Source organism: Pan paniscus, chromosome 8 (assembly GCF_029289425.2).
Source record: "Pan paniscus chromosome 8, NHGRI_mPanPan1-v2.0_pri, whole genome shotgun sequence".
NCBI classification, from domain to species: Eukaryota; Metazoa; Chordata; class Mammalia; order Primates; family Hominidae; genus Pan; species Pan paniscus.
The window spans coordinates 114,596,852-114,621,871 of NC_073257.2; the positions used below are offsets into that span (position 1 = coordinate 114,596,852).

Genomic DNA, 25,020 nt, shown 5'->3' on the forward strand with positions numbered 1-25,020 from the left:
CGCCGGCTCGCCTGGACCAGGGAGTGGAGAAAGCCTGCCCACGTGGCTGGCGGGAGCCTCCCGGCCTGGGATTGGTCGAAAAGGAGGGGCGTGGGGCGGGCGTGGGGGCAGTTCCCCAGCCCAGGTCCTCCTCTCACCCGGGCCGGTTTTCAAGGCGGGCTGTAACTGGTGGCATTTGTCCCGGGACCAGGTAAGGGGCCTTGGGACAATGGCGCTCGCCCTGTCTACCTCCAATCCCCACATCTCGGGTGGGTGCTGAGATTGCTGTCCTGACTGCCCAGGCGGGGCTGCAGCGCGGGCTGGACTTCCACCTGCAGAAGCCACGTGGCGCGAAGAGCGCCCTGGGGCTGCAGATGGGCCCCTCTGCTCTGACCCCCATTGCCTAGGAGTGCCAGGCCGAGCGGCTGGGGCGTTACGAGCTGTCCGGGATGGGGGAGTACCGATGGGGGGAGGCCGTCTGTCGGAGGGCAAGAAGCAGCCTGGGGGCTGGCCCTGAGCCCTGAGGTGAGCTGAAAGCACAGGTGAAAGGCGTTTTGGGGATCGGCCCGGTTTTTGTTTTGACACAGGGTGTCGCTCTGTCGCCCGGGCCGGAGTGCGGTGGCGCGATCTCGGCTCACTGCAGCCTTCGCCTCACAGGCTTAAGCGATTCTCCCGCCTCAGACTCTCGAGTAGCTGGGATTGCAGGCGGGCGCCACCACGCCTGGATAATTTTTTGTATTTTGTTTTTGTAGAGACGGAGTTTCGCCATGTTGCCCAGGCTGGGCTCGAACTCCTGGGGTCAAGCGATCCGCCCACCTAGGCCTCCCAAAGTGCTGGGACTACAGGTGTTCCAAAGTGGTGAGCCACTGTGCCCAGCCTCTGGCCGGTTTTGCTAAGCTGCTTTGGACAGGACCGCGTACCATCTGTAGTCCTGGAGGAGGCAAAAATGAGCCTGCATTTTTAGCCAAGGAAGAGCAAGTGGGACACTGGGGTGGGTTGGGAAGTGCTACCTCCCATCCCTTTCCCGATGCAGAGGACTATAAGAAGAGTTTACACAAACGTGCTAGGCCCTGTTCTAGACGCTGGAGACACAGCAGTGGACAAAATCAGCCCGTATAGAAATTACATCCTTCCTAATGAAATACATTTCATACCAAATTTCATTTTCACAACCCCTAGAAATTGGTAATTGCGGCCAGGCGCAGTGGCTCATGCCTATAATCCCAGCACTTTGAGAGGCGGAAGGGGAGGAAGGCTTGAGCCCAGGAGTTGGAGACCAGCCCAGGCAACACAGTAGGACCCTGCCTCTACAAAAAAAAAAAATTTTTAATTAGCCAGGTTCCGTGGCGCACTTGTAGTCCTAGCTACTCGGGAGGTTGAGGCTGGAGGATTGCTTGAGCCCAGGAGCTATTATCACATCACTGTACTCCAGCCTGGGTGAAAGAGCAAGACCTTGCCTCAAAAAAAAAAAAAAAAAAAAAAAAAAGAAAACAAAAATCAACATCTGCTGCTTGCATACCTGCTTCAGATCCTTGGAGAGAAAAGCAGTTCAGAGCCTTGACTAAGGAGGTGATGAATGGAGGTGATACAGGAGCACAAACCCCTATAATCTACTCATCTCCAGACTGTTGGCCCTTTTGTGAAAAAGGCAAGGGAGGTTGCTCTTTCTAAGTTGTCTGGTGCCTAACAGCCCACTTGCCTTGGAGTCAGACGAGTACCCATAAGCCTATACCTGGGCCTGCTCTTGTAATTATTACCCTCATTTTCCAGCTTGCTCTAGGCAGCCTTGACCCTAATCCTTGCCTGTCTCAGTGGTCTTTGTGTCTGACCTTCTGGGGTCTTTGGCTACCTTGATCTTCCTCTGATGTGAGTACCAGCGATGATGTTTCGTTTTTCTACCTACCTGGGGCTACAAACAGTAATCTTGTGCACTTCTGCTTGTAAGAGGATACCTCAGAAGGAATTTGGAAGCTTGTTTTCTGATCTCTGATACCATTTGCCAGAGAAAATCTGCTCTTTCTGGGAAGGATGAGCATTACGTCAGAGGTGGCAGTAGTCTATTTCTTTTTTTTTCTCTTTGTTTCCCTCTCTTTCTTTCCTTTTTTTTTTTTTTTTTTTTTTTTGAGATGGAGTTTCACTCTTATTGCCCAGGCTGGAGTGCAATGGTGCGATCTCGGCTCATCACAACCTCCACCTCTCGGGTTCAAACGATTCTCCTGCCTTAGCCTCCCAAGTAGCTGGGATTACAGGTATGCACCACCACGCCTGGCTAATTTTGTATTTTTAGTAGAGACGGGGGTTTCTCCATGTTGGTCAGGCTGGTCTTGAACTCTCAACCTCAGGTGATCCGCCTGCTTTGGGCTCTCAAAGTGTTGGGATTACAGGTGTGAGCCACCGTGCCAGGCCTCGGAGTTGGCAAGTAGGCTATAGTGGATAGAGGACCTTGGGGAAGTAAGGCCTTAGCTGTTGTCCAATCTTTGAGGACTGGATCTGTTGATTGTTCATGTTTATATCTGCTGCAAGCGCTTAGTGCAGGTCCAAGTGTATCAAAAATGCCCACTGTGGTGGCCCAATCCATGTGCACCTTTCTAGGCTTCAGTTTCCTCTTCTGTAAACTGAGATCTTAGATCACATGTCTTCAGGCTGTGACATTCTCTCTCTTTTTTTTTTTCTTTTTTTTTTTTTTGTGGAGACAGAGTCTTGCTCTGTCACCCAGACTGGAGTGCAGTGGTGCGATCTCGGCTCACTACAACCTCCGCCTCCCGGGTTCAAGCGATCCTCCTTCCTCAGCTTCCTGAGTAGCTAGGATTACAGGTGCGTGCCACCACGCCTGGCTAATTTTTTGTATTTTTAGTAGAGACAGAGTTTCACAGGGTTAGCCAGGATGGTCTCGATCTGACCTCGTGATCCGTCTGCCTCGGCCTCCTAAAGTGCTGGGATTACAGGCGTGAGCCACTGTGCCCGGCCTCAAGCTGTGACATTCTCTAATCCTAGGAGGGAGATATCATTAAATCGCTGGTCTGATTTTTACTCCTACTTTGTTCCTAGTGGTGGGACCATACAGAAGTGGGGCTACCCTGGACATGATGATGACCTTTTTAGGGAAGACTAGATGTGGCTTGTGTGGGAGGAGGGACAGTAACTGTAGAAGAAAATTTAGAGACCAATATGACTTAGTACAGGCAAGGTAGACAGTTTTGCAACTTCATGAAAGAAAGCATGCTCTTAATTCTGTAACCTAGGCAGGTTCTAAGTTTGACTTAAAAGAGGTGACATCCTTGATGCCAAGAGACCCAAGAAGAAGTTGGAATGCATTTCAGGTAAGCAGTAAATATTCTTCGAGGGCATGTGAAACATGTAGCAGTAAACATCACAGACATGATCCCGATGCTTGTGAGCCTTACAGTCTGTCAGGGGAGGCAGACTTTACACAAATCACAGTCAATGACAAGAAGGTGACAATCACAAACGCCCAGCATGCTGCAAAGGACAGGATGCTGTAGGAGTATATATCACAGAAGGATTTGAGTTTGTCCTGAAGGAGTCGGGGAAGAGTGCCCATTGGGGGACAATGGGTGTGTGGGGGGAAATGTTCCAGACAGATCCTTTAGTGTTTTTTTTGTTTTGTTTTTGTTTTGGCTTTATGTTTTATTTAAGACAGGGACTCTGCAGTTTCTATCCTGACTTCAGTTAAGAAGGCAAAGGCTCTTGCATAATTAGCAAATGTTTAGATTACCCCTTGATGATAGTCCCTCCATTCTGAGAAGCAGAGGACTTTGCAATGTTGCGTTAAGGTGAACAGAGATGTCAGAGAAGGTCTGGCTCTGTGTGTATGTGTGTGCTGAGGGGGAGGCATAGCATTTTGCTCAGTCAGGCTGTCTCCAGCGTGTATGAGCCTGGGGCTCTGTAAGCCAAGGCAGCGTGTGTTCAGCCAGCCAAGCTGACTCCTTTTAGGTTCATGTAGAGCCTGGGAAAGTGAACTTTTTCCCCTCCTCCCACTCTTGCTTCAGCTGGGACTGAGATAAATGCCTTTGGTCTTTGAAGCAGCCTGCAGGAGGCCAGGTGGCAGGGGAGAGGGGAAGTCTGTTTTGGCAGTGGACTCTTTCTGTCTGCCTTCTGACTTCTCTGGAGATTGCTGCTTCAGAGAAGCATCGGGGCCAGGCCAGGGCGCTGTGGATACTCCATGTTGAGCCTCTCCTCTTGTCCCTGGTCTTTCCTCTTAGGAAATGGCGTACCTCCAGCATATCAGCTTTCTGATGTCTCTTCCGCCTTAACGAAAAATCTAAAAATTGACCACTGCTCTTCCTTCCCCAACACTGTCCCTTCTGCCTCCTTTCTTGAACTTGAACTCCTGGCCTCCCAAAGTGCTGGGATTACAGGCCTGTGCCTGTCTCCACCTCCTTTCTCTCTTCTTTCTGGTGGTTCTTCCCATCTTTGGGGGCTTCCTTTTCTCGGCTTCTTTTTTATTTTTTATTTTTTTGAGACAGGGTCTTGCTATGTTGCCAAGATGGAGTGCAGTGGCGCCATCTCGGCTCGCTGCAACCTCCACCTCCCGGGTTCAAGTGATTCTCCTGCCTCAGCCTCCCAAGTAGCTGGGATTACAGGCACCTGCCACCACGCCCGGCTAATTTTTTGTATTTTTAGTAGAGACAGGGTTTCACCATGTTAGCCAGGCTGGTCTCAAACTCCTGACCTCGTGATCCGCCCGCCTCAGCCTTCCAAAGCACTGGGGTTACAGGCATGAGCCACCATGCCCGGCCTCAGCTTCTTTTTTTTTGAGACAGAGTCTCACTCTGTTGCCCAGGCTGGAGTACAGTGGCACAATCTCGGCTCACTGCAACCTCCGCCTCCTGGGTTCAATCAATTCTTGTGCCTCAGCCTCCCGAATAGCTAGGATGATAGGTGCCTGCCACCACGCCCGGCTAATTTTTGTATTTTTTTTTTTATTAGAGGTGGGGTTTCACCATCTTGGCCAGCCTGGTCTCAAACCCCTGACCTCAGGTGATCCACCCGCCTCGGCCTCCCAAAGTGCTGGAATTACAGGTGTGAGCCACTGTGCCCGGCCTTGGCTTCTTAAATGTCCTGATTTTTCAGGGTTTGTCCTCAGCTCTCTCCTCTTCCCATTCTGTGTGTTCTCGCTGGAAAACTTTATCGTAAATCACCTCGATGCTGCTGACTCAGTTTTTTCCTTCTAGCTCTGACCTCTGTTTTCTTTCAAGCCTGAATACCCACAGGCTGATGAACTTCTTATTCAGCAAATACTTGAATATTGTGCTAGGCACTGGGGTGACAGTCGTGAGCAAAATGAACATACCACCTCACTTCACAGGTGAATTATTTAACTTAGCTAAGGCTCTATTTCCAAGAAAAAAACAAAATGACCTAGTAGTAGAAGCTATAGAAGTAAATCTGAAAATTATTTGTACAAAAAAATAAAAGGACAAATAGGTACTATTTAGTGAAGTGAGGAAAGACTAGCTTTTGAGTATTGTGTTTGGAAAGGACCTGAGACAGGAAGAGGCCTATTGCATTTAAGAAAATCCCGGCCGGGCTTGGTGGCTCACGCCTGTAATCCCAACACTTGGGGAGGCCGACGCGGGTAATGGGTCACGAGGTCAGGAGATCCAGACCATCCTGGCTAACACGGTGAAACCACGTCTCTACTAAAAATACAAACAATTAGCTGGGTGTGGTGGCACGCACCTGTAATCCCAGCTACTCAGGAGGCTGAGGCAGGAGAATTGCTTGAACCCAGGAGATGGACGTTGCAGTGAGCCGAGATCGCACCACTGCACTCCAGTCTGGGTGACAGAGCAAGACTCCCTCTCAAAAAAAAAAAAAAAAAAAAAAAAACCCATGGCAGGACCGGGGCTGGTAGCTCACTCCTGTAATCCCAGCACTTTGGGAGGCTGAGGCAGGTAGATCCCTTGAGCTCAGGAGTTGAGACCAGCCTAGCAACATAGGGAGACCCTGTCTCTACAAAAAATACAAAAATTAGCCGGGCATGTTGGCACATGCCTGTGGTCCCAGCTACTTGAGAGGCTAAGGTCAGAGGATCGTTTGAGCCTGGGAGGTGGAGGCTGGAATAGTGAGCCATGATCATACCACTGTACTCCCACCTGGGCAACAGAGCAAGACCCTGTCTCAAAAAAAAAAAAAAAATCCCATGGTATTTGAAACTCAACATGCAGAAATCAAGCTTACTATTAATATTTTCTCCCTCAAAGCCAATTTTTCTGTGCTCTCTCTGTTAGCACCTATCGCCCAAGTCAGAAACCCTAGGTATCACTCTGGATATTTGTCATGTGTCAACTTGGCTAAGCTAAGCAAGACTCCCGGGATTCCCTCTCTGGTATATTCCAGTTATAGTGGCTACCCAGGAGCACACACACACCATCTTCCAGCTCTTCAGACAAACAGTAATCTAGGTGCTGCTGTGAGGGGATTTTGCAGACCTAATTAAATTCCTCAATTGTTTGGCTTTAAGTTAATCAAAAGGGAGATTATCCTGGGTGGCCTGACCTAATCAGGTGGAAGCCCTTTAAAGGAGGGCTAGAACACCCCTGAACCCCCTCTGAGGTTCTGGACTCTGAGCCATTACCCGCGTTGCTCCCTCTCCCCTGGGATGGTCTGTTGCTGGCCGCCTGCCCTGCTGACTTCAGGATTGCCTAGCCAACAGCCACAGTTATGTGAGCCAATTAGCTAATTCCTTGTGATAAATCAATTTCTATATTTTATCAATATTATATTACGTCAGCATTATATATATTTAGGCCAGGAGTGGTGCATGCCTGTAATCCCAGCACTTAGGGAGGATGAGATGGGAGGATTCCCTGAGCCCAGGAGTTTGAGATTACAGTGAGCTATGATTGCACCACTCCACTCTACCCTGGGCAACCAGCTGAGACCCTGCCTAAAAAAGGAAAAAAAAATTATAAAATGTATATAGATAGATCAATATATATTTATAATATATAAAGTTATATATTTATATATGATTTTGTATAGCTATATGAATTATGTTTATATATTATTTTTATATGTTATATTTAAACATAATTCATGTCTATATAAATAAATTTATATATAAATTTATATATTATAAATATATGTTGCTATATCTATAAATTTAAAAAATTAATTATTTATATAGATATATAATTTATATATTTATAAAATATAATATATATTATAGTATACAAATATATTTTAGAAATATATAAAATATGTATATGTATGTGTCATAGCCAGGTGCAGTGGCACACACCTGTAATCCTGGCACTTTGGGAGGCCAAGGCAGGCAGATTGCTTGAGCTCAGGAGTTAGAGGAACTCCATGTTGCCCCATGTTATGTTTTGGTATCTACCTGTCTGTCTGTCTGTCTGTAATCTACTGATTCTGCTTCTCTGGTTGAACCTTGACTGATGAAATGTTCCTCTTATACCTATTGCTTAGCAGACCCTAACATTCCGCTTCTTTGAAAGATTCTCTCCTGTTGGTCTCTCCTCTGAGTGCACGTGGGTTCATTTGAGCCCTACCTCTTCTTGCCTGGATTACTGGGGTTCTCGTCCAGCTGGTCTCCCTGCATCCCGTGAGGTCCATCCACATCCTGTTTATTCTCATGACTACCCAGTTTGTTCTTAGTAAACTACATATCTGATCTTGTCACTCTTCTTCTTAAAGTCTTTCAATGACTTCCTGAAGCTTTCAGGCAAACATTTAAAAGCGTCAGCTTTTTTTGTATGACTCCATTTTCTCTCCTCTCTTAGCATATCAATTATACTTCTTTTGAAAACCTTTTTAGTGGTTGCCCAGGAGTTTGCAATGTACATTTATGACTAATCCAAATCCACTTTCAAATAACACTATACCACTGCATGGAGTGTGCAAGTACCTTAGAATGGAGTCCTCCCAATTCTCCCCTCCTGTCCTTGATATTACTGCTGTCATGGATTTCTCTGATCCATAAAATGTAATCACCAAATACATTGTTGCTACTATTTTAAACAAACGTATCTGTTTGTTAACTGTTAACAATTCAGAATGAGAGAAATAAAGATTTTTATTTGTTTGTTTGTTAGTGTTTTTTCCCAGACAGGGTCTCACTCTGTCGTGCAGGCTGGAGTGCAGTGGCACGATCACAGTTCACTGCAGGCTTAGCCTTAGCCTCCCAGACTCAAGCAGTCCCCGCACCTCAGCCTCCCAAGTAGCTGGGACCACAGGCACATGCAACCACGCCTGGCTATGTTTTTTTCTTTTTTAATTTTTGTAGAGACAGGGTCTCACTATGTTGCCCAGACTGGTCTCAAACTCCTGGGCTCAAGCGATGCTCCTGCCTTGGCCTGCCAAAGTGCTGGGATTATAGGTGTGAACCATCCCACCTGACCAGAAGAACTTCTTTTAACATCTTGTAAGTAAGGTCTGCCAGTGACAAATTTCCTGTTTTGTTTGTCCAAGAAAGTCCATTTTTTTTTTTTTTTTTTTTTTTTTTTTGAGACAGGGTCTTACTCTGTCACCCAGGCTGGAGTGCAGTGGCTTGATCTTGGCTCACTGCAGCCTCCGCCTCCTGGGCTCAAGCATTCCTCCCACATCAGCCTCCCCAGTAGCTGGGACTGCAGGTGTGCACCACCACACCTGGCTAATTTTTCTATTTTTTGGTAGAAAAAAAAATACAAAATGAGGTTTCACCATGTTGGCCAGGCTGGTCTCAAACTTTTGACCTCAGGTGGTCCACCGGCCTTGGCCTCCAAAGTGCTGAGATTACAGATGTGAGCTACCATGCCTGGCCAACTAGAAAGTTTTGTTTTTTTTTTTGACAGAGTCTCACTCTGTCACCCAGGCTTGAGTGCAGTGGCGTGATCTCGGCTCACTGCAACCTCTGCTGCCCAGGTACAAGCGATTCTCCTGCCTCAGCCTCCCGAATTGCTGAGATAACGGGCACCTGCCACTGCGCCCGGCTAATTTTTGTATTTTTAGTAGAGATGGGGTTTCACCATATTGGTCAGGCTGGTCTCAAACTCCCGACCTCAGGTGATCCAACCGCCTCGGCCTCCCAAAGTGTTGGGATTACAGGTGTGAGCCACTGCGCCTGGCCCCAACTAGAAATGTTTTAAGGGATATAAAGCAGTTAGTACTTGAGATGATTCTTCTGTAAGATATGGGATAGGTGGAAATGGGTAACGACTAACAGAATCAGATGGTATGCATCCCCAAATAGTAATTCCAATGATCTAGGAAGACCAACATTCCCACACCATCCCTACCACCACAGACTCAGTGTTTCTCAATGAGAGACAGAATTTGTGTATGGAGGATCTGAGTCCAAGCCGTTGTATTAGTATAATTGCATTAATATTATTTGTTTCTTTTTTTTGTTTTAACTTTTACTTTAGATTCAGGGGTACACGTGCAGGTTTGTTACATAGGTAAACTTGTGTCACTGGGGTTGTACAGATTGTTTCATCACCCAGCTACTAAGTTTAGTACCCATTAGTTATTTTTTCTGATCCTCTCCCTCCTCCCACCCTTCACCCTCAAGTGAGCCCCAGTGGGGTCTGTTGCTCCCGTTTTTGTGTCCATGTGTTCTTATCATTTAGCTCCCACTTTTAAGTGAGATATTTGGTTTTCTTACTTATAAATGTGATATTTGGTTTTCTGTTCCTGCATTAGTTTGCTAAGGATAATGGCCTCCATCTTCATCCATGTCCCTGCAAAGGACGTGATCTCGTTCTTTTTTGTGGCTGCATAGTATTCCATGGTGTACATATACCACATTTTCTTTATCCAGTCTGCCATGGATGGGCCTTTTGCATTTGGACAATTTCTACTGACACATGTTCAGGCTCACTGATTCTTTCCCTGGCCATGTCCAGTCTACTGATGAGTCCATCCAAGACTTTCTTCATCTTTGTTATAGTATTTTTGATTTCCAACATTTCCTTTTGATTCTTTCTTAAGAGTTTCCGGCTGGACGTGGTGGCTCATGCCTGTAATCCCAGCACTTTGGGAGGCCGAGGTGGGCGGATCACGAGGTCAGGAGATCGAGACCATCCTGGCTAACATGGTGAAACCCCGTCTCTACTAAAAATACAAAAAATAGCTGGGCATGGTGGTGCACGCCTGTAGTCTCAGCTACTTGGGAGGCTGAGGCAGGAGAACCACTTGAACACAGGAGGCAGAGGTTGAAGTGAGCCGAGATCGTGCCATTGTACTCCAGCCTGGTGGCAGAGCAAGACTCCATCTCAAAAAAAAAAAGATTTTCCATCACTGCTTATGTTATTTGTCTGTTCTTGTCTGTTGTCCACTTTTCCCTTCAGAGTCCTTAGAATATTAACCATCGTTGTAATTAATTAATTAATTAATTAATTTTAACCATAGTTATTTAAAATTCCTGGTCTGATAATTCTAAAATCTCATATCTAAATCTGGTTCTGATGCTTGGCCTGTTTCTTCAAACTGCGTTTTTTTTTTTTTTTCTTTTTAGTATGCCTTGTAATTTTTCACTGAAAGCTGCACATGATGTACCCTGTGAGAGGAACTGAGGGGTGAGGTTTTGTTTATCTAGGCTATGTTTACTGTTTGCTGTAGCTATAGGTATAAAAGGCTAAATTTTCTTCTGGTGTCCTTGTTCTTATCTCCCTTGCTGTCTATGGGTCTCTCGAGGCTTCTTAAATAGGGCCTAAGACTTGTTACTCTTTTTGTTATAATCCTTGTAATGATACAGGAGCCCTGCTGGTGCAGTGGTGAGGTGAGGGAGTGGAGGATCTACAGTCCTGTGATGAGGTCTCAGTCTTCTGGGGAGCCTGTGCCCCTGAACCTTCACAAGAGCTTCTCAGCCTCCCCTTGTCCTCTTTAGGTGAGGCAGGAAGGCAAGAGGTGGCTGGAGTTCTCTTTCCCCAAGTCACTTAAGTTCTGGTACAACCCAAGATGGTTAGGCTCTGGTAAAATAGTTTCCCTCAAGGGTAGACCTTGTTAAGAAGAATAAAAGGGCTGGGCATGATAGTGCATGCCTGTAGTCCCAGCTACTTGGGAGGCTGAGGTTGGAGGATTGCTTGAGCCCAGGAGTTCGAGGTTGCAGTGAGCTATAATCATGCCTGTCAATTACCATTCACTCCAGCCTGGATAAAATAATGAGACTCTGTCTCTAAATAATAAAATAGGCCAGATGCGGCAGCTCACACCTGTAATCCCAGCACTTTGGGAGGCCGAGGCAGAAGGATTGCTTGAACCTAGGAGTTTGAAACCAGCCTGGGCAACATAGCGAGGTGCCATCTCTACAAAAAATACAAAAATTAGCCAGGGTGGTGGTATGTGCCTGTAGTCCCAGTTACTCAGGAGGCTGACCTGGGAGGTAATAGTTGCATTGAACCATGATCACACCACTGCATCCCAGCCTGGGTGAGAGAATGAGACCCTGTCTCAAAAAAAAAGTAAAATTAAATAAAAAAAAGAAGTACAAAGGGCTTTGGGTGTTTTTTTGTTTGTTTGTTTTGTTTTGTTTTTCCCCCCAAGATGGAGTCTTGCTCTGTCACCCAGGCTCAGGCTGGAGTGCAGTGGTGTGATCTCAGCTCACTGCAACCTCTGCCTCCTGGGTTCAAGCAATTCTTCTGCCTCAGCCTCCTGAGTAGCTGGGATTACAGGTGCCTGGCACTGCGCCCGGCTCATTTTTGTATTTTTAGTAGAGATGGGGTTTCACCATGTTGGCCAGGCTGGTCTCAAACTCCTGACCTCATGATCCCCCTGCCTCGGCCTCCCAAAGTACTGGGATTACAGGCATGAGTCACTGCACCCAGCCGGCTGTTTTTCAAAATGGCTACTTTTCCCATCTCCCCTGCCAGAAACACCTGGGGGTATTATACTATTTAATGGGTGGGCTTTTGTTCCCAGAGCTCCCCAAGCACAGGCACTGTATTGTCCCCTTTTCCAGTCCCTCCTGCTGTATGGTCAAGCACAGAGCTGGCCACCAGCAGGCCCTCAGGAAACACATGTTGGTGCCCAGTTGCTCAATCTGATGACCATTCACTTGGGCCCTCCCAAGCTGAGTCAGACGATGCCCAGTAGATGGTGAGAGCAGGCAGTCTGCAACAGTGGGACGTGCTCAGGTCCTCTGTGGTGGGCTTTGATTTAGGGGACAGTCATCTTCTTCCTTTGTCTCTTAGGTCCACAGTTTTATGTGTGAGCAAGATGGAGACTGACCTGTCTGGCTTTAACATCGATGCCCCCCGTTGGGACCAGCACACCTTCCTGGGGAGAGTGAAGCACTTCCTAAACATCACGGACCCCCGCACTGTCTTTGTATCTGAGCGGGAGCTGGACTGGGCCAAGGTGATGGTGGAGAAGAGCAGGTGAGGGGTCGGGGAAGGGGCTGGAAGTAGTAGGGTAACATTGATGGGGTCCTCTTGGGAGGAGGTGGAAACCGAAGGTGAAGGAATAGGCAGAAATCTCAGGGCTGGGGGCTGGAAGAAGTGAGAGTGGGGAGACTGGGAGACATTGATCAGGCAGGATGGTGACTGCCTGCTGTCCTTGGGTGGCAGGATGGGGGTTGTGCCCCCAGGCACCCAAGTGGAGCAGCTGCTGTATGCCAAGAAGCTGTATGACTCGGCCTTCCACCCCGACACTGGGGAGAAGATGAATGTCATCGGGCGCATGTCTTTCCAGCTCCCTGGCGGCATGATCATCACGGGCTTCATGCTCCAGTTCTACAGGTGGGAGCTGGGGGCAGGGCCGTGGGAGGTACAGCTGCCTGGATCTGCTGGTCAGGGAGCCATACTATGATAATAATAATAGTTCTCTTGATTGGTCACTTACCGGATACCAGGCACTATGCTACATTCTTTGCACGTATTGCTTCATTTAACCCTCTCAACAACCCTACACTATAGGTACTATTATTTCCATTTTATAGATGAAGAACTAGAGTTCTAGAGAAGCTGAAGAACTTGTCCAGGTTTAAACAGGCAGGAAATATGGGTGCCTGGATTTTAACTGAGGCAGTCCTGTGTAGAACCCTCAACAAATAAGCTACCCCAATTCCCTCTTTAAAAAGTACTTATTCCACAATGATTTTAATTATGTAACACCCAAACAAAACAATAGGAAGTCCCTTTCTTGGCTTGGTTGGGGAGAGAATAGACTGCCTCTGTAGCTGCTGGATATGTGACTCTTCTTCCTACCTCTTCCTTCCTCCCCTGCGTCCCCCACCCCACGCATTGATTGGTTCAGCTATTGAGCTGGGCTTTGGGCCGGGTGTTGGGAATGTGAAGGCTTCAGTAACCTCCCGTCAAGGAGCTCCCAGTTTTGTTGAGGAGACCAAGAAGTAAACAGTTACAGTACAGCTTGGTAAGTGGTAGGTTGGAGGAAGAACATGGGGTTGTGGGAGCAGGAGCATGGAGTGACTTACTCTGTCTCAGGAGGGGCAGGGGAAGGGTCGGGAAGGCTCCATGGAGGAAGTGATCCCTCTCAACAGGGCAGGGTTGGCCATGTATGGAAGGAGGAGGGGGAGATATTTGAGGCAGAGGGGCCAGCCTGCGCAGAAGCCCAGGTGCATAAAACAGTATGGGAACAAGCTGGGCGCGGTGGCTCATGCCTGTAATCCCAGCACTTTGGGAAGCCAAGGCGGGTGGATTACCTGAGGTCAAGAGTTCAAGACCAGCCTGACCAATATGGTGAAACCCCGTCTCTACTAAAAATACAAAAATTAGCCAGGCGTGGTGGTGTGTGCCTGTAGTCCCAGCCACTTGGGAGGCTGAGACAGGAGAATTGCTTGAACCTGGGAGGCGGAGGTTGCAGTGAGCTGAGATCGTACCACTGCACTCCAGCCTGGGTGACAGAGTGAGACTTGGTCTCAAAAAAATAAAAAATAAAAAACTAGTATGGGAACAGTGTGGGGACCTGCAGATCATGTGCTTTGACTGGCATACCCTCAGGACTCCCTGCCATCTGACTTCTCTCTGCCTCTCCTGGCCTTCCTCACTGGTAGGACGATGCCGGCGGTGATCTTCTGGCAGTGGGTGAACCAGTCCTTCAATGCCTTAGTCAACTACACCAACAGGAATGCGGCTTCCCCCACATCAGTCAGGTAGGAGACCTGAACCCCAGGCTGTCCTCGTGTCTCCCCACGAACAGCTTTTCTAAAGGGTTCTGGGCTGTAGTCCTTCCTGGGTAGCACCTGCACTGAGCAGGTGACCAAGTCACCCTTTCCCAGGGTTTGGAAATATTTTCTCAAGCTGAGTAGGGGTGGATCTTCTTCCTAGACCAATTCCAAATGTGTTTATTCATTCATTCTCTAAATATTTCTTCTTGAGTGTGTCTTATGTGCTGGGGATGTGCATGGTTCTAGATGCTGGGATACATTGTTAAGACATGTGGTTGGGCCAGGCACGGTGGTTCACACCTGTAATCCTAGCGCTTTGGGAGGCTGAGGCAGGCAGATTGCCTAAGATCAGTCTCAAAACAAACAAAAAAAACCACCCAGAAAACCAGGGTTGCAAGGCAGAGAACAGCAGAGCGGTGTCTGTGTAGTTAGGCCACTTAGAGCAGTCCCATCTGTGAAGACGACATTTCAACTGTCCTGAAGGATGAGGGATGAATGACCCAAGAGCCCAGGGAACACCTCCCCGCATAGGGAGCAGCCGTGTGCAGAGGCTCCGAGGCAGGGAGGAACTTGGCATGTTCACAGTACTGAAAGAAGTCCAAGGGGGCTGGGGCACTGTGAGTGAGGGGGAGAGGGTCACAAGATAAGGCTGGGGACAGATCCTGTGCGGTTTTCACGCACGAAGCCTCGCCAGCCGACTTTCTCCCTCAAGCCCGTGGTTTGGCCCTCAGCCGGCAGGGGCCCCACTCCCAAGCATCTCTCTCCTCCCCCAGGCAGATGGCCCTTTCCTACTTCACAGCCACAACCACTGCTGTGGCCACGGCTGTGGGCATGAACATGTTGACAAAGGTATGGTCTGGGGCCGCTGCAGCATGGTGGCCACGCGGGGGCAGCAGAGTCCTAGGGAAAACGTCCTTCCCCCAGGGACAGTTCCCCAGGCTGGGTGAGTTGGGAATGGCCAGAGCCCGGCTGGCCAAGTGATGAGAAATACACCAGGGCTGTCCCCAGATTGGTTCTTCTTGGGCCTTTGAGGGAGTTTGGGGTTCCCAGACTGGGTGTCTGGATGTATGGCGGTAGCAAGGCCTAGTTTTCTTTTTTGTATTCTAGTCGTTCAGCCCCCTCCCCTCCCATCTTCCAGCGCTTCTGAACAACTCCTACTGTTCTCTTCCCCCAACAGAAAGCGCCGCCCTTGGTGGGCCGCTGGGTGCCCTTTGCCGCTGTGGCTGCGGCTAACTGTGTCAATATCCCCATGATGCGACAGCAGTGAGTAAAGGCCCCTTTTTCTCCCTACAAACCACAAGATTAGCAGAAAAGGGGCAAGAAACCAAAGCAGTGGGCGGCTTCTGGGGACTGCGGTGGGCATGGGGAGGGCTGCTGGGCTGAGCCTCTGAAGGGCCCTGGGATTGGCAGCTCCCATGGTGATGGCCCGGGGAGTGGTGGGTGACTTTGGGTTAGGCCGTGTGTTGAGTCCCGTGGGAGTCCTCTCCTGGGTGATGTGGGATGGGAAAGACAGGGTGGACCTGTGGAGTTTTACACTGGATCATGTCCTTTTGGACCTGTGTTAAAATTGTGAACTCCTCCTACTTCCCAAGCCCTGGGGATGGCATACAGAATGAAATGTAGCAGGCTGAGGTGTCTAAAGATAGCACAGAACCCAGAAGCTTTGAAAGAAGCCAGAGGAGTAGACAGAAGTTTTCCAGGCACCCAACTCTAAGCTTTTCAGGAGAAAAGGTAAAGGAGAAACTCATTGTGTCTCACAGTTCTTATTTCTTGACTAGAGAAATCTCTGTTATGAGGTTTTAATGACGTAATATATGTAAAGCACTCAAAATAGCACCTGGAACATAAGAGATGCTACATAAGTGTTCACTGTTATTTCTACCATTGTCATCATCATCAATATCTACAAGCCACATTTTCTTGGGACTACCAACAAATGGAAAATGTTCACACTAGTCTTTGTAGAGGAAGCACTACCAGAATAGTTGTGCACACATGCTACTCCATTCATCTTTCCTTCCCTATCCAGTGGCCCTTTCCTAACAGGAGAATGAGTCCCTGCCACCTACCGGGGCTTGAGTTGAGTGCTGTCAAGAACTGGCCTGAGAAGAACAGCTGGGGTGGGCTGGGTGCGGTGGCTCACGCCTGTAATCCCAGCACTTTGGGACGCTGAGGCAGGAGGATCACCTGAGGCCAGGAGTTTGAGACCAGCCTGGCCAACATGGCAAAACCCCATCTCTACCAAAAATACAAAAATTAGGGCCAGGCGCGGTAGCTCACGCCTGCAGTCCCAGCACTTTGGGAGGCTGAGGTGGGCGGATCACGAGGTCAGGAGATCGAGACCATCCTGGCTAACACGGTGAAACCCCGTCTCTACTAAAAAATACAAAAAATTAGCCAGGTATGGTGGCGGGTGCCTGTAGTCCCAGCAACTTGGGAGGCTGAGGCAGGAGAATGTTGTGAACCCAGGAGGCGGAGCTTGTAGTGAGCCAAGATCGCACCACTGCACTCCAGCCTGGGTGACAGAGCGAGACTCCATCACAAAAAAAAACCAAAAAACAAAAACAAAAATTAGCCCGGCATGGTGGCGCATGCCTGTAATTCTAGCTACTGGGGAGGTTGAGGCAGGAGAATCGCTTGAACCCAGGAGATGGAGGTTGCAGTAAGCCAAGATCATGCCACTACACTCCAGCCTGGGTGACAGAGTGTGATTGTCTCAAAAAAAAAAAAAAAAAAGGAATAGCTAGAGTAGCTACTGTTTGTGGTGGAGTGATCATACTGTGTGTCAGGTGCTGGACCAAGTATTTCACAGCCATTATCTCATTTAATCCTTACCAGGTCCTGTAAAGTGGGTGCCAGGATGATCCCCATTTTGCAGATAAGCAAAACTGAGGCTTTGGGAGGGTTAAAGACTGTGCTCAAGGTCACACACATCCCCTGCAGTTTCAGGACTCAACCCAGACAGTTCGGGCCCAGGGCCACCGCTCTCAGCCACTGCCCTAGATCACTCCTAAGATACTGCTTATTGGAGTGCAGAAGGAAGGTCAAAGGCCCAGGCTACAGGAGGTGGCTTCCTGGAGCTTAAGTGGCCTGGCCTTGGTCCCCTGGCATGTCATGTGGCTGGCAGGCTTCCATCACCCCTTTCCCAAGTCCAGTAACTCCTGTCTGTGTTTAGGGAGCTCATAAAGGGAATCTGCGTGAAGGACAGGAATGAAAATGAGATTGGTCATTCCCGGGTGAGCAGAGGCCTCCCTTTGGGGTGGGAGGAGGGAATTCCCTCTCATACCCTGTCCCCTCCTTAGTGGTCAGAGTAGGCACCAATATAGGATTGAGAAGCCTTTTCTGGCTCCATCCTCACTCCCTATCAAATTTTCCCCATGTTTCTCTGTTCAGAACAGGCCCCTTCTCTCTTTTCTCCATCATTTCTGGTCCATAAAAACCTGGCTAGGTGGGAGGGGATAAAGTGAGGTCACTCAGCAACTGGAGGGTCCTTCCCTTCCCCTTTACCATCTCAGACTTGGCCATGATGCTGACCCAGCCCCCTGGTGCAGCACATGTACACTGGATACATCATTTCTGACAACTTACTATTTTCTGCCCTCAGAGAGCTGCGGCCATAGGCATCACCCAAGTAGTTATTTCTCGGATCACCATGGCAGCTCCTGGGATGAGTAAGATGGGGAAGCCCTTCCATCCTGGGGAAGCCTGTGACGCAGGGTGGAGGTCTCAGCCACACTCAGCTTTTGGGTGGGAGGTGGGGCCCACCTTCTACAGCCATGCTTCTCAAACTGCTTTGCTTGATTGCTGTAAGCCTAGAAGAACCACACTAGTTCCTAGAACATCAGTTCATCCAAGGTTTGGGGTAGAAAGTTATTTTCATTTTATTAATACTTGTCAAGCCCTTGTGTTTAATGTTAGACACAGTGTGGGGTGCTAGGGAGAGTGATAGAGAAAATAAATTCCCTGCTTTGGTTTGCTTCCAGCAGGGGGTGTATTGCAAAATTTGTTTGCACGAACGTACAAATACATTTTTGAGTTTTGAGAAGGTAGCTTTGGACCTAGCAGCACATGTTTTCCTGATATTGCAAGTGTGCAGGTTGAGAAGCTTGGGAAGCACTGTTCTGCCAGGACTTTGGGGAGAAAGTTTGGGGGTGGTCATGCCTACTTGCTCTTCTGTTCTGCCTAGTGGTAAGTATTTTCTGGAGCTTCTGCTGAAGGAGAGGGAACCACTTGGTTCCTGGTCTGACTTCAGAAGGAGTCCTGGGGAGAGCCTCCCAGCCCTCCCCTCAGCTTCTCCCTGGTCTCTTCCAGTCTTGCTGCCAGTCATCATGGAAAGGCTTGAGAAATTGCACTTCATGCAGGTATGTAGGGTTTGCTTTGGCATTTTCCCTGCCCAGAGTGCCTCCAGCCACATCTGTCCCTGGGGACGCCTGACCTGCCCTCCCCCACCCATCCTTCCCTTTAGCTACCATGCTGTCATCTCACTCAAGCCCACACCAGTCTCCACTGACCTCCTGTTTAGATATACCATGGCCAGTTTCCTTACCTGGTCTGCAGAGAACAAGGCCTTCTTTAAGGGCCAGGGGGTCCTTGCCTGTGGGTTTTTCTTTTTTCTTTTGAGATGGAGTCTCGCTCTGTCGCCCAGGCTGGAGTGCAGTGGCGCGATCTTGGCTCACTGCAAGCTCCGCTTCCCGGGTTCATGCCATTCTCCTGCCTCAGCCTCCCGAGCAGCTGGGACTACAGGTGCCTGCCACCACGCCCGGCTATTTTTTTGTATTTTTAGTAGAGACGGGTTTTCACTGTGTTAGCCAGGATGGTCTCGATCTCCTGACCTTGTGATCTGCCCATCTCGGTCTCCCAAAGTGCTGGGATTACAGGCATGAGCCACTGCGCCCAGCCACCTGTGGGCTTTTCTAGCTGGCTGATCCATGGCAGAGCAGGGTTGGGGTTCACCTTAAGGCATAGAAGTACCATGTGGATCTGTCTTTTGTTTGTTTTTATACAGAAAGTCAAGGTCCTGCATGCCCCGTTGCAGGTCATGCTGAGCGGGTGCTTGTAAGTATCATATTTTGATGATTTGGGTTCTGCGTGGCTGAAGCACTCAAGATGTGTCGTCTTGTCTAGCCCGTGTTGGAGAACGTGTACTCCTTTACCTGACTTTAAAAGTGGTCAAGCTCAGAATACCTGTGGTCCATCTGGAAAGCTCTCACCCCATCTTTTGTGAGGGCATCAGGCTGGCTAGACTTTATGCACGTGTCCATGTAGGAAGTCCAGTGCTGAGGTGCCCTCCCATCCCAGGGTCTCTCCTTTGACCTTAAGTCTGGAGCAATTTTTTTGTTTTTTGCTTTTTTTTTTTGAGATGGAGTCTCGCTCTGTCGCCCAGTCTGGAGTGCAATGGCGCAGCCTCAGCTCGCTGCAACCTCCACCTCCCAGGTTCAAGCAATGCTCCTGCCTCAGCCTCCTGAGTAGCTGGGATTACAGGCACGCACCACGATGCCTTGCTAATTTTTGTATTTCATCATGTTGGCCAGGCTGGTCTCGAACTCCTGACCTCAAGTGATCCACCTGCCTCGGCCTCCCAAATTGCTGGGATTATAGGCATGAGCCACTGCGCCTGGCTGTCTGGAGCAGTTTTACAGAAGAGATAAGAACGAGGAGACATAGCTTTGGCTGGGACTGTCATGTGTCCCAGACTCACACAGGAGGGAAATGCCACCAGTCACGTCAGGGTTCTTAGGTATCTGCCATTAACTGGAGATGTCCTAGCGTTCACCATGCATTTCAGGGCCACGAGACTAATGACAGCATCACTAACAGCTAACATTGACTGTATATTTTCTCTGTGTCCCCACTGAACCCAGTGTTTCATATCTATAATTTCACTTAATTCTCCCAGCCTTAGAAATCTACATATTATTATCATCTCCTTTTACAAATGAAGAAACTGAGACTTAGACAGAGTAAGAAACTTGCCCAAGGGTATATAGCTGGTAACTGCTGGAGCTGAGATTTGATCAACAGTCTAACATTATGCTATACCAACTTCTGCTAATTGAGTAGTTACCATGGGCTGGGTGCTTTACATACATATCTCATTGAATCCTCACAGTAACCCTGCAAAGTAGGCACTGCAAAGTGGTCTGCAGTAGCCCTAAAAAGTAGGTTGTCCTCCCTCTGTGTCTCTGAGGTAACTTGTCCAAGATGGCACAGCTAGTAAGTGGTAAAACTGGGATACCAACCCAGGTCTGTCAGAGTCCCGCGTCCTGTAAGACCTTGCCTCCCAAACCCTGGTCCATGCCAGCATTGTTGGCATCCTCTGATAACTTGTTAGAAGTAAAGACTCTGAAGTCCTTCCCCAGACCCCCTCAGTTGGCACCTGGCATTTTAATAAGCTCCTGAAGTTATATGCACAGTGAAGCTGGAGAAACTGCCTTTCACTGTGCTCTGACAGCCCAGGTGTTCAACCAATAAAGAAGCAGGTCTCAGAATCCACAGACTCACTCCTCCCCCTCCATAGTGCCCCTCCCCCACTCCATAGTGCCCCTCCCCATCCTGGTCACTCCTCCCCATCCTGGTCACTCCTCCCCATACAAGTCAATCCTCCCCCTCCAAGTTGCTCCTCTCCCTCCTCATCGCTCCTCCCCTCCATGTCCTTCCTCCCTCTCCATGTTGCTCCTCCCCTCCATGTCCTTCCTCCCTCTCCATGTTGCTCCTCCCCTCCATGTCCTTCCTCCCTCTCCATGTTGCTCCTCCCTGTCCAAGTCGTTCTTCCTACTCCAAGTAGTTCCTTCCCTCCAAGTCACTCCTCCCCCTTCAAGTCGCTCCTCCCCATCCAAGTTGCTCCGCAACCTCCAAGTCATTCCTCCCTCTCCAAGTCGCTCTGCACCCTCCATGCTGTTCCTCCAAGTTGCTCCTGTCCCTCCATGTCGCTCCTCCCCCTCCATGTCCCTCCTCTCCCTCCATGATGCTCCTCCCCTCCATGTCGCTCTTCCCCCTCCATGTTGCTCCTCCCCCTCCAAGTTTCTCCTCTCCCTCCTCGTCGCTCCTTTCGCTCGATGCCAGCAGTGCCTGTGCTCCTTAGGCCCGCTGCTCACAGTCCCTGTTTACTTCATTGTCTTCTTCCTCTGCTTGAACAATGCAGTAAGGGTGGGAATGAGTGATGGGGGTCAGGAGGGTACTGGTTTTATCCCCCTGCCAGAGTGAGTATCCTCGCACTGCGGGAACAGGAGAAGGGTTGGAGGGAGAGGATATGGTGCCAGCTGGGAAGGCAGGCCAGGTGCCTGGGCATTGCTCCTTTCCCTTGGGGATGGGGGATGGGCGGGCCTGTGGGGAGATGTCCCCTGATGCTTTGGTTTCTCCTTTCTTGCAGCCTCATCTTCATGGTGCCAGTGGCGTGTGGGCTTTTCCCACAGAAATGGTATCTGCTGTTCATTCCTTACTTGGTTTAATTGACCACGCTGCCAGCACGCTCCCTGATCTGCCTGCTGTCCAGAAGGAGACAGGGAAGGGGCAGGAAGGGCAGCACCTGTCTGAGGACAAGTGTCCATCAGCCTAAAGGCTGGGCCTCTTAACCCTGGTGAATTCTGGCAAACGAAAACAGATCTGCGAGGGGCAGGAGAAGCCAGGGACAGGAATAAGGTTGCTCCCTCCCAGTGGAGCAAGCACTGCCTTGAAGAGAAGGTGGGGGAGCAACAAGAGACTTTCTCTCCCTGCCAGCTGGGTTATTAGGAAGCTCTCCTCTGGCTGGATCTGGTTTTTAACTTTTTTTTTTTTTTTTTTTTTGAGATGGAGTTTCACTCTTGTTGTCTAGGCTGGAGTGCAGTGGCACGATCTCGGCTCAACACAGCCTCCGCCTCCCAGTTCAAGTGATTCTCCTGCCTCAGCCTCCAGAGTAGCTGGGATTACAGGTGCCTGCCACCATGCCCAGCTCTTTTTTTTTTTTTTTTTTTTTTTGAGATGGAGTTTCACTCCGTCGCCAGGCTGGAGTGCAGAGGTGCAGTCTCGGCTCACTGCAACCTCCAACTCCCTGAACGATTCTCCTGCCTCAGCCTCACGAGTAGCTGGGATTATAGGCACGTGCCACCACGCACAGCTAATTTTTGTATTTTTAGTAGAGACGGGGTTTCACCATGTTGGCCAGGATGGTCTCAATCTCCTCATCTTGTGATCCGCCCGCCTCAGCCTCCCAAAGTGCTGGCACTACAGGCGTGAGCCACCACGCCTGGCCTCATTTTGTATTTTTAGTAGAGATGGGGTTTCACCATGTTGGCCATGGTTGGTCTTGAAATCCTGACCTCAGGTGATCTGCCCGTCTCAGCCTCCCAAAGTATTGGGATTACAGGCGTGAGCCACCGTTCCCCGTTGGTCGTTAACATTAAATAAGGGGGCTGGTCGTGGTGGCTCACGCCTGTAATCCCAGCACTTTGGGAGGCCGAGGTGGGCAGATCACCTGAGGTCGAGAGTTCAAGACCAGCCTGACCAACATGGAGAAACCCCGTCTCTACTAAAAATACAAAATTATCCGGGTGTGGTGGTGCATGCCTGTAATCCCAGCTACTTGGGAGGCTGAAGCAGGAGAATTGCTTGAACCTGGGAAGTGGAGGTTGCAGTGAGCCGAGATTGCACCACTGCACTCCAGCCTGGGCAACAAGAGTGAAACTCCATCTCAATAAATAAGTAAATAAATAAATAAATAAAGGGACAGGCAGAGGGCTGACAACCGAAACCCCTCTATTTCCTTTGTGTGTCCAAGAAGGAGGAAGCAGGGAGAAGGGATGATGGAAAAGGGAAGGGATACATCAGACTAGGGGGTGGAGGGTGACTGACCCCAGGAGACAAGTGTAGCTTGAATATATACCCAGACAATTCCAGTCTCCCCTTCCTCAGTACTCTAGTTCAATACTAGTTCCATGGTCATCTGCTAGACATCTCTTGTGTCCCAAGCACTGTGTTTGTAATCTTGTGGAGAAGATGGAAGTTGAAACGAAGAACCATAGCCCAAGGAGAATGAAGTCAGGCCTGAGTAATGGTAAAGCAACATTGTGGTATACAGAGGCCAATAATAATCCTAGATGGAAAAATCAGGAGGGCTTCTTGGAGGTGATATTCATCTGAGGGTAACTTACTGCTTGTTCCTGGTGGCGTGCTCATAATCCCCTTCTCCTCTCTTTTCAGTGAATTGCCAGTTTCCTATCTGGAACCGAAGCTCCAAGACACTATCAAGGCCAAGTATGGAGAACTTGAGCCTTATGTCTACTTCAATAAGGGTCTCTAAATGCCCCACTTCAGCAAGGACCAGTCTATTCCCATATTCACCAGCTCCTCCTTAGCTACGTGCACACTTGTGTCCTCCTTCCCCTTTGCCAACAAGGCCTGAAGGCCAGGGTAGATTGGGGGGTGGGACAATGAATGCCTCATACTTACACCCTGGTACTGGTTGATTGGACCTCAGGGGAAAAAAGTGAAAAAGGGTAGCAAAGGCCAATGTCTTCTAGCTGCTTCCTCAACCCCTGTCCCCTGGAGACCAGAAGCTGAGGCCCTCTCAGGGAGGAGACATCCAAGCACATCATTTGGAAAAGTTAGGAAACCTTTAGGATTCTGGTTCCAGCCAGGGTTGAGGAAAAGACCTTGGATCAAAAGGAAGCTTCTATACCTCTTTCTTCTTCGCTTCCTCCTCTCCCGAGCAATGGAAACTTTTACCCATGTAATTCTAGCTGAACTCAGGAAAAAGAAGGGGGAAAGGACTCTGTCTCCTTGGGGCTCATCACCCTTCCACATCCTCCTCCTCGTTGCCCCCTGGTCAGGCAGCTTCTTTTTTTTTTTTTTCAAGATGGAGTGTTGCTCTGTCGCCCAGGCTGGAATGCAGTGGCGCGATCGCGGCTCACTGCAAATTCTGCCTCCTGGATTCAAGCGATTCTCCTGCCTCAGCCTCTCAAGTAGCTGGGATTACAGGGCACCTGCCACCACGCCCGGCTAATTTTTGTATTTTAGTAGAGACGGGGTTTCACCATGCTGGCCAGACTGGTCTTGAACTCCTGACCTCAGGTGATCCGCCCGCCTCGGCCTCCGAAATTGCTGGGATTACAGGCATGAGCCACCACACCCAGCCCGGACAGCTTCTTTGGGAGTGCTGCTAACCTTGAAATTATCAGACACTTAGGAGTTATTAGTGCTAAAAAGGGGACCGTGCAAGGCAGCAGAGTTACATGGTTCTTCAAATCATGTCTGAATCTATTCTTGGAATCTTCTCTATAATAAGGGAAGTTCTCTTACCCCACTGCTACATATCTCTGTTTTAAAAGATAAGTCCACTAACTGTGAGTAAAAATGATATATATAGGCATTAACCACACACTTTAATGGGTATAATTTCCTGGCTGCCTCCCTTCCTCCGCCCATTAGGTTAAACACCAAAGAAAGACTGGTGTGTACTGAATAGGAAAGGGAAGTTTTATTTGGAACCTTCTAAGAGGAAATCAACCAGGACCAAAGAGCCTTAAAGGACACACAGCAAAGCACAGCCACTTCCCTTCCCCAGCTTGGCTGCCCAAGGTGATTTCTCAAGCTCCTTGGGGGACTGTTGTTTCTCATCTGGAATCAATGTGTGTATGAGTTTTGTCTGGTAGGATTGCTGACTGTCCAACAGATATCACTGTGAATTGAATAAATTTGTTGAAAGAGCACACAGGCACACATACACACAAACTATAAACTAAGTTAATGAAGCCTGAATGGAAAGCAGGATCTGGCCTTACTTTGGCCTTGGCATGTCAGAAGGTATCACAACTACTATATAAGGGGAACTTGTCTGATGCCTGGAGGCTGTTGTTTATTTCCCTCATTAAAGGGGAAATCCACCTGTCTCCACAGGAAGCTCCAGATCTCCCAGAATGGGAGCAGTGTTGCCCTAGAGCAAGAGTTGGCAAGCTATGGCTCAAGGGGCCAAATCC

General features: G+C 49.1%; 1 protein-coding gene across 11 annotated transcripts; it reads left to right on the forward strand.

The window, feature by feature from the left end:
* Positions 1-66: 66 nt before the first annotated feature.
* Positions 67-24,753, forward strand: SFXN2 (sideroflexin 2). Of its 11 annotated transcripts, none has more exons than XM_003825525.6 (12): positions 67-190; positions 12,138-12,323; positions 12,513-12,683; positions 13,958-14,056; positions 14,845-14,920; positions 15,249-15,334; positions 17,247-17,307; positions 17,676-17,742; positions 18,383-18,432; positions 19,077-19,126; positions 21,441-21,488; positions 23,246-24,753. In XM_003825525.6, exons 2-12 carry the CDS (start codon positions 12,163-12,165, stop codon positions 23,343-23,345), a joined length of 969 nt encoding a protein of 322 aa, XP_003825573.2. In that variant the 5' UTR covers positions 67-190; positions 12,138-12,162; the 3' UTR covers positions 23,346-24,753. The 11 variants fall into 11 exon arrangements, 8 of the variants coding, with proteins under 8 accessions (XP_003825573.2, XP_054949305.1, XP_054949303.1 ...); XM_034931391.3 differs by lacking the exon at positions 67-190 and adding an exon at positions 257-2,228; XR_008620029.2 differs by lacking the exon at positions 67-190 and adding an exon at positions 248-2,228 and having other exon boundaries at positions 18,383-19,126; positions 23,246-23,296.
* Positions 24,754-25,020: the final 267 nt, after the last annotated feature.